The sequence below is a fragment of the Poeciliopsis prolifica genome, unplaced genomic scaffold (assembly GCF_027474105.1).
Source record: "Poeciliopsis prolifica strain line A6 unplaced genomic scaffold, Auburn_PproV2 SCAFFOLD029, whole genome shotgun sequence".
In the NCBI taxonomy this organism is placed as follows: domain Eukaryota; kingdom Metazoa; phylum Chordata; class Actinopteri; order Cyprinodontiformes; family Poeciliidae; genus Poeciliopsis; species Poeciliopsis prolifica.
Window position 1 is genome coordinate 6,127,501 of NW_026562404.1, and position 14,397 is coordinate 6,141,897.

General features: G+C 37.3%; 1 protein-coding gene across 1 annotated transcript in view; it reads right to left on the minus strand.

The window, feature by feature from the left end:
* The window catches only part of LOC129372573 (chemokine-like protein TAFA-2), an 82,948-nt gene that overhangs the window by 30,002 nt on the left and 38,549 nt on the right, over window positions 1-14,397 (minus strand). Inside the window, exon 2 of the mRNA XM_055049986.1 lies at window positions 12,153-12,253. Within this exon, the coding sequence (XP_054905961.1) occupies window positions 12,153-12,252 (100 nt within the window). The 5' untranslated portion in view covers window position 12,253. The remainder of the gene's footprint in view (window positions 1-12,152; window positions 12,254-14,397) is intronic.

Genomic DNA, 14,397 nt, shown 5'->3' on the forward strand with positions numbered 1-14,397 from the left:
AATGTGATGTAAAGCTAAAAAAAGTGGATTTTCCACAATACTGCATCTTTAAAGGAAATATCCAGATCAAAGGTAACACCAGCGTTTTTTATGTTACCACTGAAGGCCAAGTTAATGCCGTCTGGAGAAGGTGACTGAGAAAATAATTTGTTCTTCAGATGATTTGTGAAAAGACAGAAATCTCTGTCTTGCCGGAGACTAAAACTAGAAAAGTCACAAACACTTTTATGTCTTGAAAGCATGTTAGTACCCTGATTAATTAATTGATTGTCTTCACCAATTGTTATTGACACTTATTATTGGTAAAAAATAAGTGCATCTATAACAATCAGGGGAAGTTACACCATGCAGTGTAGCAGTTTTTTCCAAACTAAAACACAAGCTTTCTGTTTTGGATGTGTCAAGGTTTTGTGGCTAAAATAAGGCCTTCCAGTCATTCTTGACTGTAATGACATTTATTTACACTGCACTGTAAAACAAATACATAAATCATACTGCAATGCATGTCTACTGAAAGGGGGATCCCGATCTCAATGTAACTTTCTTATGAAACAAATCCAAGAACACTTCAGTTGCAGAGTTCAAAAATTCAAATGTATGTATCGGTATTCTTTGGTGTTCCAAAGAATACCAAAGACTAGCATTGTACAAACACATAAGAACAAGAGCGCCGTGCCACCCACCAGGCAAATACCTCCAGAGAACAAATTGGAAATTGAATCATAAACTATAAAGAGCCAAGGTTGAGTTCAGCTGCTGAAGAAAAGAAAGACGAGATAGAGGTGGAGAGGGGAGAGGAAAGAACAGCTGCATTAAATAAAAGTTGAGTCTTTTTCTCCTGCCCCTGCAGAAATTCACGCTGTGCTACCTGATTGAAATTTCCTGGTTTAATAGCTGTGAAATAAACCAAAAGTTAGAAAGAGGAGGAAAGGGAGAATATGAAACAGTGGGTAATGAAGAGGTAAAGAGAACAACACAGGAAAGAGAAGGAAGTCTTAAAAACTTAAATGACCATCTGATAAATAAAAGGAATATTCTTTAGTACAAATGTTAAAGCAGAAAATTAAAAGGAAAGGAAAGGCATTTTTAAAAATCCCTTGGTATAATAGTTGGGATAAAATGGCTTAGTCTGAGTAATTCATAAACTATTGATCCAATTTGATTGCAACGTATAACCATTCTCGAGTTTACACAAAGACGCCTTATTGTTATGAGACACTTGAGAAGATCAGGAAGAGCTGTTCAAGAATATAAAAAAGGCACTGGAAATCACATAACCATAAACAAGGTATGCAGAATACCATCTGTGAAAATACAACATGTCAAACCATGTAGCATACAGGCTACATCAGCAGAATTTTCACTGGACAGCAATCATTTTTCCTACAGAGATCAAAGTGGGGACATCATTCTGGAGCTATATGTCATCAACTGATATAATGTGACATTTTGTATTTGGTTTGGCAATTAAATGAGGTCATATATTTGGTTTTTGGTTGGTGTTTTTTTTTGTTGTTTTTTTTCATGTAAGTTTATCCCTTTAAATTATTTTCCAAGAGTTGTTGTTATTCATTCATATCTTTCAATATATCTTAATACAAGTGTTTATTTGCATCCAGTATGCTTTCTTCCTGCATTTAATGGGGTCCTTGAAACCACCATTTCATAGTGAGTCCAGTAATATACAGCTAACATACATGTCCATTCCAATGGATCTAAATTCTTTCCTTTTGCTGAAGGAACTACCAGTTTACAAGACTGCATCTATGCAGAATTGGCTTGCAAGCTAAATGGTAATGATTCTCACTGATAAATCCAATCAGAAGGCCCCAATGAGGTAATCTCCCTGCACACTAAAAGGATGCTTTTTATTTACACCAATTAGCTAGTGACTAGTACTTCAGACACAGGGTGCTGCAAATGATTACTGTGTTAACTCTCAGTAAGACTTTTTTTTTTTTAACACCACACACCAAAAACCTAAAAGGTTTACGTCGTACAGCAATCTCAAACTCCATTCCTCTGAGGCCAGAGCCCTGCAACTTTTAGGTGTGTCCCTTTTCCGACACGGTTGAATTACCCGGTGAAAGTGCCTCACTGGCTTGAAGTCAAGCTCTCCAGAGTTCTGTTAATGAGCTAATATTGGAGCCAGGTGTGCTGAACCAGAGAGCCGGATGAAAGTTGCAGAACTCTGGCCCTTGATGAATGCAGCTTTAGATCAGGGATCTAATGCAACTTGATTGATTACTGATGGGTAACAGCGGGGCATTTTTTAGAAATACTAATTTAACATGTCTTTAAATGAAGCTACAGCATAGTTCATTTAGTTGTGATTCAGGCTTGGGTTCTTAAAATAGATGACTGGTAGATTTTTAAAAAGTAGGTAGTGATGCAAAAGTGAGCTTTCTGTAAAACATAAGCTCTATGGCCATCATAGAGGCATGTCTTTTTCTTCAAGATACACCTAATATATTTTGGTTTTCTATCTGCTTGGACTGATTAGGTATTAAATGTGCCTGTACCTAATCGGGTATCAAACTGGGTTTTTAATATGTATGAAAAGCCCATTAAGAACAATAATATATTTTTTTATTAGTTAGTCCTTCATTTAAATCATTCTCCTGTGATAAATAGTAAGAACTGAGTAGACTCTGAATTATTCTAAAAGATATACTAGTAAATAAAGTGTACAAAGTACACCAGCACATAAAATTAGCCCTAAGACAGACACAATTACTGCAGACCGTAGCAAAGTCATCAGATGTTTGTGACATCTGATGACTTTGCACACGGACACTCGTTTTCATCACAAATTCAACATTTGCAACATTGTACAGCCCTGTGGTTTTCAAGATGGACTTTTATTAAGGCAGTATATTTGCAAGCCAAGTCCATTTTTATCTTAACTTGTTTGGGTATTTGAGAGGCAAGCATTTGTAACTATGTAAAGTAAGCAGAGAATGCATATGTTATATATAAAGCTTCCAACTCATCCTTAGTATGTTACACCAGCACATTCCGCATTTGTTTATGTTTTTACTGTGGATTTTCAGGCAGAGGCCATGAATCATACTCCTGCAAGCAGAGTGCATCTTAGTGTCTGTTTGTCTGGCTTCACCCCTCTACTCTGACAGACATACATTTTTCTTTGCTCACTTACAAAAAAAAACAACAAAAAAAACTGATGTAAATACACTCCCTGCCTGCTCTGGATATAAAATGTTTTTGCAGCTTTGTCAACTTCCTGTTCAATATTTCAGCAAAAAAGAAAAAAAGAAAAGAAAAAACAACTTCTTGCTATTTTTCATCTGTTTTTTTTTTTTTAATTTGTGATGGAATTGTGTCTGAGAAGAAATGAGCACAGAAGATGATTGTGTTTAACAACAGAAGGTCAAAGAGTCCGTTATGAGATGCATTCCTAGCACATTAATAACTACAAGGCTTAACACTACATGTGCACCAAGGACACGCTGATTGGCGAAGTTGAAAATATGCAAATTCTGTTACATTAAAACTTGTAAACAAGAAAAAAGACGGATTGTGAGCCCAAGAGAGTGAAAGCTTGAGGCGATCTAACACACATAATTAGGATTAAGAAATGGACAGATCGTAAATAACGTGTCTCAGTTGAGTAATAAAAAAGGATTTGCAAAGTCAGTGTTGGCTAGAAACCAGTATGACAATGTGTAAAGGCCTTAAAATCAATAACTGAGTAATCCAGAGTATGCAAACAAGATCCATGTAGACATGAGCAGGATGTGCAAGCTTCACACAGAAATTCATCCATCCGGATTGGTGGGCATCTCCAGCGGTCAACAGGTCAGCTTTTGTCTTGTTTTCTAAGTACATAACTTTAAAGTCTTGTGCACTACAGATGAGACACACATGCATTGAGTTTTAACATAGTAATTAAACATGATGTGACTGTAATGGCAATAAAAATTGAAAAACCTTATTTATTTTTTAAATCAAATATAGACCGGTGTGAATCCCACATGCGAGAAAGTTAAAACATTATACTGTATTTGAATTTGGCAGCAGCTCAGAGAATGAAAAGCTCCAAACTGTGCTGTTGACGTGGGACAATTTCAGTAAAGAGTGGTGGCAGATTTCTTTGGATGCAATGAAGCTGTGACTCCTTTTTACAATCCCCCATAGAGCTCTCACTTTGTCTCTACGGATGAGCTTATTTACTCTATCGAAAAAGTTTATTTCAACCATTTTGTAAGAGGACCTCTTTCTTTTATAAAGCATATATGTCACAATCATGTGATAAGTGGGGGCAACTGTGACTCAGTGGGAAGATGAGTCATCTTAAAATCCGAAAGTTTTGGGGTTTGATTCCGGCTTCCTCCTTCAACACACCGATGTGCCCCTGGGCAAGACTCTTAACACTAAGCTGTCTACAAATTTGTCTTTCAGTATATAAATACGTGCATGTTTGTGAGTGCAATTGGGTGAATTGTGTTTTTTTGGTGCAACACTTTGACACATTAGTATCACTGGAAACATGCCACACAAATTCAGTCCATTTACACATGGTAATCAAAAGCTTTGCTGACTCAGAGCGACTGAATGAATTCGCAACTAGTGCTAAAGAGGCCAGAGTTTGTCTAAAAGTCTCCTTCTCTTCTCACTCATAACCAAGGCACCTCGATACTTAAGCTCCTTATCCAAGGTAGATAATGAATACTGGCAGAGAGTGGGCCACCGTTTTTTTTTCCAGCTGAAAAGCACGGCCTGCTATTTGACTATTAACAATTTTGGCATACACTAAAGCTCCCTGCCTAAAGAACACAAGAAAACCGCACTGGCTGGCCTCCTGCAACTTTTGCCTGTATCTCTACTTCAAAACATCTGAGTCAAATAATGAGGTCATTGACAAGACTCTTGAGAGCTTGACTGCACTTAGGACATTATCCAGCTATTGGATTCAAGTGTGTTGGACCAGCGAGACATCTAAGAGCTGCAGGACACTGGCCTTTGAGGACGCCCTGTCCTAGGGCGAGGATGAAAATTGTGATCCCCTAAAAGTAAAAATATCCTTCGTAGCCCTCTTGATGTCCCCATCCTCCACGTCTCATTGAGAAGGTGTGCCAACCACACTAGGTTCACAATGTCCAGAGTCTCTAATCTCTGGCAGCAATGGTGGTTCTGTGTTTATTTAAATTCACACAATGTGTTTTGTAGTGTGAATAGTTAAAATGTTTGTTTTACAAACACACACATAACAAGGCTGTTTGTTCATTAAAATATCAGACATGAAAACAAAAACAGTTCAGTTTTAGCCACAAATTTCATTTGCAATATTTTTTTATACTAAACACTAAATACTTGATGCAATTCAATGTCTTTTGACTATTTTTCTCACTTACACAACTGCACATGTTCTCCATTGACCATTGAAGTGACTCTGCAAGGAATTGTTTATAGGTTTGTCAGCATGAAACATTTCACATTGATGATTTTTGCAACTTGAATTTTTCAATAGCCATATGGAGCCATGTTGTTGACCAGGCACTGAGTGCAGCGTTGCTGTGGAACAGCCACTAAAGAGGGCAGACAGCTTGTCTCCACAGATCACATTTGTACAGAACCTCATTGGCCATGCATGAATGTAGACATATGTGTATGTGTGTGCATGAGGGTTGGTGGGTTGAATGTTTTGTGTGTTTTTGCATGTGCATTCGTATGCACTTCGGTCTAAATTTCCGTCTGAGCTTGTGTAAGGGTGGTGTAGCACCCGTAGCCCCCATATGCCTTTGTTCTTATATCTCTTTTTCACCTTCTTGGCAGTCACAATCCCTTTCAGAGCAAGTCAAGTTCTCACTGGACTCTAATCAGAGGCGATGTATGGTGTCGGCAGGCCATAGACTGAGAATCAATGACTCGACAGTGTGTGGTGAAGTGATCAGCGTAATCGCTGTTCTGCTTTGCTTCAAAGTCCAAGCCAAGCTGTTTTGCCAAGACTATTGGCAAAGCCACTAAGGCATTTAACCAAGCCTAAGCCTTCGCCTTAAAAAAAAAAGGTCTTCATTGAAGAAAATCTTTAGTACTCCTAAGGCTTTTTTAGAGTTTTAAATACATTACAAGGGATGTTCAGTTTAAAACGAACAGATGAAGCTGCAACATAACCCCCCCCCCAAAAAAAAACTATGTTTTTTCTAAATTCAGACTTGAAGACTAAATGTCTGGAGGATGAAAAAGGAACAAAACCTATACACATGCATGTTTTCACACTTAACCACGGCAACTGTTTGTTTATTTCCATCTTTGTTCTGATGATATTGGTTACTGTCTCACCATAGAAAGCATTGAGGATGAATCTGCTGAAATTATGCTTACTTATTTGATATTCATTCCACAATTTCAACCATAAATGCTGGCATGTGAAATAGTTAAATAATGAACCACAACCACAATGACACAAGGAAAAATAAGAGGTCAAACACGTTTAAATACATATCTAGGTGCATAAAGTCTGTTTTGTTCTTCGTTTACAAATGAGTTTATTGTTGGTAAGTATCTTGGAGAATATAATGACACCATAGATAGTAGCCTGAAGAGTATAGTGTTCCCATGAACTCTTGATAAATGACAAAGATATGGAAGGTAGACATTTTAATTAAGGAACACAATTATCATTAGTTTCTAATCTTTGACTTCTAACAGGAACAAACTTGAAGGTAATTGGTCCCTATATAGGTACACAATTCGAATTTGCAAATATATCTCACACACCACCACTCCAAATGTTTGACAGACTTTTCCTTTTTATTTTATTTTCATCGGGTAAGGGGGTCTTCTGGACACCTCCCCTCGATCCACCAAGAGAAGATCCAGAGGAAGACTCACAGCAGGGACTATGTTGCTTGACTGGTCTAAGAGGAGCTGGACCAGTTAATTGAGGGGAGGGTAGAGAAGGTAAAGCAAGTGTTGTAACATGTCAATTTTTTTTCTGTAGCTATATTTTTAATATATCCTTTTGGCATAAAATGTACATTTATCCCAGTCATCAACACATACAAGGAAATCAAATCAAATTCATTCACAAATGTGGTTATGAGAAAAATGAAAAGAGGATTGGCATTTAAAGCCAAGAATCCAAGAATCCAGTTGAAATCTGCCAGTGTATTAAAAATGCATTCCTGCTGTTTACTAGAAAGAAATATCAGCCAGTTCAATATTAATTGATGACCTACAAAAAAGTTTTTTATTTAGTCAAAAAAATAATCAAGTGTTGTGTAAAAAAAAAAACACTTGGTGGGAGCATTAGAAAATCCTTGCAAAAACAGAAAAAGTTTTTCGCATAAAAAGTGTTTTTGCTAAAGAAAAACACACACCGAACCATATGGAGAGTTTGTTGTACATGATTTGAACCAGTCAGGTAAAAAGTTGAACCCTATGACCCGATTAGGAGGTAGATTTGTTCTGCACACCACAGATGAATCACTATGCCAAAATGTGATTTATCAGAACATGTTTCACTATTGTTTTGCTGTGTAAATCGTAAAGTGATACTTGAGGTGGATCTCTACTGACTGCTTTTAAAAATATGCAGATAGGCAATCCACACATGAACAAAAGGAGATTTTAAAAAAAAATCCACTTTGCTGCTTTTATTTAAAAAAAGGCCTCCCAATTTTCTCCCAAACTCTGTTTGCATATGGATGAAGGTGGTAATAGGTCACAGAAAATCTCAGTTTTGCCTCAGTGAAAGACATAATAAAAATGTGGTAGGAAAAATTCTTAACTCAATCTAAAGTTAAGTGGATATTTCCTGGTTTGCCTACAGGTCCAGATGAGTTTCTATTAAAACAAGAGATGCACATTTGTCTTCAGAGTTTTTATGCTTCTGTATATTTAAAATGAGTCTATTTACAATGAGGTTAGAGGTAATTCTATTTAAAAAATCACCAATACTCTATTTTCTCTGCAACAAAAATGTCTTCTACAACCTTTTATCAATTTTATTCCTTGTAATTTTTATTTGGCTATTTTTCAAGCACAAAGTCTGCTTCTTACAAGCTTGCAAATCTACCCATAAGATATGATTGGTCAAGTAACTACCAATAACATCCTCAATCAAATTTTTAGCTAAAGTAGTTGCACAATATTTAAAATGTCAATACAGTCACTCAGTTTTATTTGGGACATGTGTTCATGTATTTGTGTCAGTGTGAATGAGCGAAGGCACTGACCTTGATGTGACTCACCTGTGTGTTCCACAATTATTTGATTACTTGTTTGTTTTTCTGCACCTAAACAACATGCACCTGCATGGTGTTGTTATTCCCTGATTACCAATTACTCTATAATCAATCAACCATTAACGGAAGCACAAACACACGGCTGTACACCTTGTCAGGCAATCAGGCTGAAGCTCCAACTTTTTTTTTAGTAGCCCTAAACAACACTATTGAAAAGAAATGCTAAAACATCAGTTGGTTATACAACTTTTTAAAAGAAAAATACACAAAAAGTAGAAGCACAGATGGATAAGTTATTTATGCAATATATGTCTAAGTATTTTCCAGGTACAAATCAAGTAACTGTGTCACCTTCAGTTGTTATGAAAATACTACCTTTATGAAACATGATTCAAAAGAAATGTGACTTTGCATCACAGCCATATCTCACACCTTAAAATCAGCACCTGTCTCTTTAAAAACCTCATACTGTGTCTGACACTCTGTCATCACACCAATGCTTCTCCACTGACAATTTTTACTATTTTTCTTAGGATTGTTGTAGTTTGTATGTCAAGCAGATGCAAAGTTCCATAAGATGTTCGCCAATTGCGATTGCTGCTTGTCTGGTGGAGCTGGAGACTGCATCTCCAAGGAGGAGCTTGAGGGATCTAGGTGGTGTACTGCACTGGCAGATGTTGAGACTCCCCTGAATAGTTGTCACAGAAGATTCAAGGAATCCTCAAATATGCATGGCATGAGTCAAAGCAACACTACAAATGTGTCATTAAAGACCAAAATTGTTCTGTAGAATATCCCTCTTTATAGCCGGGACAATTTAGGGCCTTACCTACAATAAATTAGTAGCAAAGTCAAGTAACTATCTTTGAGAAGCAAGATTAAAATTTTAATCTAAAACGTGATTCAGCTTTCGATGAAAATGAAAAGATTGCTGTGCCAGACTTGGCTCCCCATTTTCTCTCGATCCTAACAGTGCCTCTGCACCAAACACATGCTGCTACACAAATGCTTCAAGTAGCAACCGTATTTCAGAATTATGAAACCAATTTCTTTTTGTCTGTCCTTTCACTTTCCTATATTTCACACCTTCTGTTTTCAGTGCTTTTACTTCTTTTTGTGGACATCAGCATGTCAATGAAAAAGCTCGGTGAAGCACCCCACTATGTGAAAGCCTCTCTCTCTTTCCATGTCTTTTCAAAATCCTTCCTTTTATGAAAATATTTGCCCTTGCCTTGTCAAGAAACTCTCTTTGAGAGCACATGATAATGCCTGACAGCCAGAGAGCAGGAGAGTCAATCTCACTCACAAACAGACACCAAACACACACACGCACGCAAACACAGAGAGATGGTTATCGGATTCCAGCAAGGACACAAATTCACTATACAGACGTATAAACTCATAAAGATTCATGTTACTAAGCAGTGATAACACTCAGAACTTCTCAATTTCCTCACAGAACATCAAATGACTCATGCATGTCTCCCTGAAATGGATTATTTTTAAAGAACTGAAGAAAAAGAGTCTGACTGGTAATATCCTATGACAGGAAGCTACTAATGGACCAACTGGACAAGTAGAGTTCGAAACATAAAACATGCTGACAGCACTACAGAAAAAAAAAATGTTTTCAGTTTATTTGGTAAAGTCTTTTCTTCTGAAACTGACTCAGAACTGGGCAAGCGAAGGGTTGATTAGAGGGCAAAGAAAAAATGCATGGTTTACGATCAGATGAGCAGTGAAGGAGCTATAAGGTGCTGAGACTAATTCCTCATCTCTTCTAATAAAAAATTAAGTTGCAGTTGTTATTGAGCCACATAGATATTTCATTTTAGTCACATACAGATTTTTTTTTCGCAATGTCTCTTCTTTTTACGTCACTTAGAAATACCTAAATTATTTCTGTTTGCTAAATGCCAGAAAACTTAGCAAAAATTTTTTTTAGAGATTTAATTTTTTTTTTGTGACTTTTCTCAAATCCAGTTTACATAAATTTAGGCCAATATCAGGGGTAATTATTGTTCAAACTGTCTGACTTGAGTCAAACCTTTTGATTGGGTTTCTTTCCAGAAACGTCTCACAACAGCTTGCTGGCGTTCTGGTCCGTTCCTTCTGCCAGAAGTAGTGTAGTGTGGGTCGCCTCACCCCCACACATCTTTTCAGATGAGCCTCTCAGATCAGGGCTTTGTGATTGCCATGTTAGGTTACTCTGCAACCACTTAGCAGAAACATTATTGTTATTGTCCATTTGGCAAACCAATCTTTGCCCAAGCTTTAACATCCAGGCTGAGATCTTCAGATGTTGCTTCAGTATTTTAGCGGTACGATGGTTGGACATTCCCATCTTTGCACATAATTGTTGAGCAGATGAACATGACACCTTCGAGCATCTGGAAATCATTCCCAAGCGTGAAGCAGAGTCGTGTAACTCCACAATTCCCTTCTTGATATTTTGGCAGATTTTTTATTTATTTAATTTTTTTAATTTGTGTCAAACAAGAACCAGTGCGTTCCAGCTGTAGCCTTAAAATACATCCAAAGGTTTGCCTCCTAACACCGCCTCCTCATTGTTAACTCCAATTAATTCAAATGTTTCAGTTCAACAATTAGAGATTTCGAAAGCAATTACATTATCATACAGGCTTCCCCTTCGCCTTGGGACAGTAATCAATCTGTACGCAAGCTTCAGAATTAAAATAAAGTGACAAAAAAATATCTAAAATATGTTCTCACTAAGTTTTCTGGCATTAACCAATATTTTTGGTAACCTAAAACAAGACAGGCTTTGAGTTAATTTCGGACTGTGAGAATTTTTTTTTTTTTAACCTTTTCACTTAGTTAATGTAAACGTCTGGTTTCAGCAGGAGTACCAAGCCATGACGGTCAGCTGAAGATTTCCATCCTTTCAAGGAAACAATAATTCTTCGTGGCTGTGACCTCTTTCACCAGGGTTTTGACTCACAGAAAGTCGCCTCACTATGAACATAGCCACATTGTGTCAATGAAGGAGAAATGCTCCAAAGCAATTACTTTATTAAAGCATAAGATATTTAGATCTCGGATGTAATAAAACAGGATGTGAAAGCAGCAGAGCACTTCACTTCCCACAGTATCAGTTTGTGACTCTTTAATTTTCAATTTGACCACTAGATTATAAATTTAAGTGTTAAAGAAATGGCACCACGGGGAATCATTTATGCAAAATGATACATTTAATTGTCAACTATTAAATTACTTGGAATCTTATAGAAAAAACTATGTATAAACTTGACAACAGTCTCTGTTTTAAAAAGAAACAGCAGAAGCATACAGTAAAAGAAAAAAAAAACTGGAATTGATATTCAGATGGCAAATAAAATGTGCTGCCAAGTGGATGAAGTCTGTGATTGTCAGCACAACAAGAATGATCCCTGAACAAAGATATTAAAACTTTAAATGAGAAACGAACTGCAGAGTTGCTGAGACGCATCCAGGGTCAGTGATGCAGTAGCACAAGAAGGCCATCACGCAATCAGAAACCACAAACAAACAAAGCTCACCGCTCCTTTTGCTGCAACCCCCAGGTATTTTTGAGCGTCACCTCTGCCATGATTGGACTGCAGAAGCACAAAAGCATCCTGGGCTGGGCAGGCCGTTTAGCCGGCCGACTTGTATTCCCTTTCCACTTATTAAATAACTTTTTACCGAGTGTTCGCCCTGGCAAATGGCCCCTGCGATCCCATGTTTCACTGGGGATCTGACCTCAACATTCCCTCAGGTGGAAACACAGTGTATTCAGTCCAGCTTTACAACACGTAAATGAAATTGACTGGAAAGGCACCCCGCAGAGGTAATCTGCAAAAGATCCAATACTGAAGGTCCTGTAAAAGCATGCTCGCTGGCTGACAGGAATATTTACAATGAGGACACACTCAAGCAGGTATTAGGTAGAGATCCATTTACCTGTGTGACTTCTGTGTGCATGTGTGAGGGAGGTCAGACAAAGGGATAGCAGAAGACTCCATACACCTACTCCACAAATCCAAAGACCCCGCTCCCGCATTCTGTAAGAAGGAGATGAAAGCAGACACCATCAGAACAATCTACATTGCACGCAAAAAAAAAAAAAAACACACATATGCAGCTGGAACATTGGTTACTCTGTTACAGAGCGATGCCCTGTTGACAGGTTATATTTAATAAGTGAGCCAAAGTTTTTCTTTTTTAAAATTTATTTTAACTCTGTTTAGGCTTAAATCAGAACTTAAATTAGAAATTGCTATGTAAACATTTTCTTTTCAAAGTTGAATATTTAAAAGAATTGTATATTTTATTGTGGTGTCTAGACATTTCCACATGAGTATAGGCGTCTCCTTTAGACCGGGTGAGGTTTTAATTTCATAAAACAAACAAAACTTTATACATAAACATTTTTGAGCAAAAACCAAATGTAGGCAGGTAACATGATAAGCCATACCGACACATGTATTTATTTGAACAATTTTAAACAATGGGCAATAATTACATGAAGAATAGTATTTTGAGCAATTAATGGAAGATGAAAATGTTTTTTTTTTCCTATCTATTCTCCAGTATGCTGGAGCTAAACCAGTATCTCTTGCAGTAAGGTTTGCAAGAGGGCAAATTCAATATAGCGTGAAAATATCTTTAAATGAATGAAAGCTGGTGTTTTGAACATTACAAGTAAGAAAGATAGACTCCAATTTTCTGAAATAAAAGAATCTGCCAATTAATCTCAAACTTGTTTTCTCCACTGCTATGTTAGCCAGTCTGCTGAAAACATGTTACATCTCAAAAAAAGGGTGCAACTAATGAAATCCAAGCAAGAATTTTATTTTTCATTATTTTAATTGGTCTCTCTAAATTCTCCCTAGGTGTGAGTGTGTGTGCATGGTTGTCTGTCCTATCTGTCTCTGTGTTGCCCTGCGACAGACTGGCGACCTGTTCAGGGTGACCCTGCCTCTCGCCCGGAACCTTAGCTGGAGAAAGGCACCAGCACCTTCCAGACCCGACGAGGGACAAGGGTGTTAGAAGATGGATGGATGGATGGATGGATAGATGGATTATTATTCAGCAATTATGTAGTTTAAGAACAGATTTTGTTTTTTTGTGTGACATATTTCTGTGGGTAATGGACAATGATGGATACAAACCTTCAAACTTTTGCCAGCCTAAATTTTGTCCTATGTTTACCTTGACCAAGAGGACGCATAGAAATAAAGCACTTTGTATTCCAGGCACCGACTAGGACATAAACTTCCACAACAGGCAAACTCTCTGTCCGCTCCACCAGGAGGGCCATTCAGTCTGTATCTTTGTGTACATTTGTGTGAGGAAATGACACGAAGAGAAATAGGAGAAATAGGATAAAGCAAATATAGGCAAAAACATACAAAGTGACAAGCGGCTCACCATCTGTTGCATCTTCCACATGATTTATTCTCACAAACAAACAAAAACAAAGTGCTGTAGTCCTGCTGGGAGGATGTAAATCTCATAGAAACACACTACTGCTCTGTGGCTTCTCTTGCGATGAAAGCAAAGCTACCACATCCACACATGGTGGAGAGGATTTTGTTTCGGGCTTTTCTTGATAAGTAAAGTCTGACTAAATCTGCTATGGCTTTCACTTCAGAGCCTCCTGTTTAATTATTAAAAGAAAATAATTAAACAAGACGGTTGCTTCAACACAACCGGCTGTGTTGTCTTGAAGCATAATTTGCTGAACAAAAAACCAAAATAGTTTGTACTATTTCAAAAATTTTGATCAGACAGACATAGGGTTTATTTCTAAAGTGAAAGGAAAACAATACAGAACTTTTTAATATTTCATTTATTTTCATTTTATTTCCTAACATATCAGAGATGTTTGGCTTGCCTTTGAATTCTGTTCTTTAACTGGAACAGCTAATTAAAATCCAGGGCAACCAGTTGCTGTCAAAAGTCACCTAATTAGAAAACAAACTTCATCTGGGTGTAATTTAACTTGGCATAAATTAGGAAGCCGTAAAAAGTGCCACATCATACCAACCTGGGTATAATTGTTTGGGGCACAGCAAATGTGTAAAAACGGTGCTCTAGCAAACGCAACAATGTAACATGAAATCACTGCAGCATAATGCTGCCACCACCATCTCATAATGGGGAAAGCCATTCTTATTATGGGACAGTTTTTGTTACCAGGGAA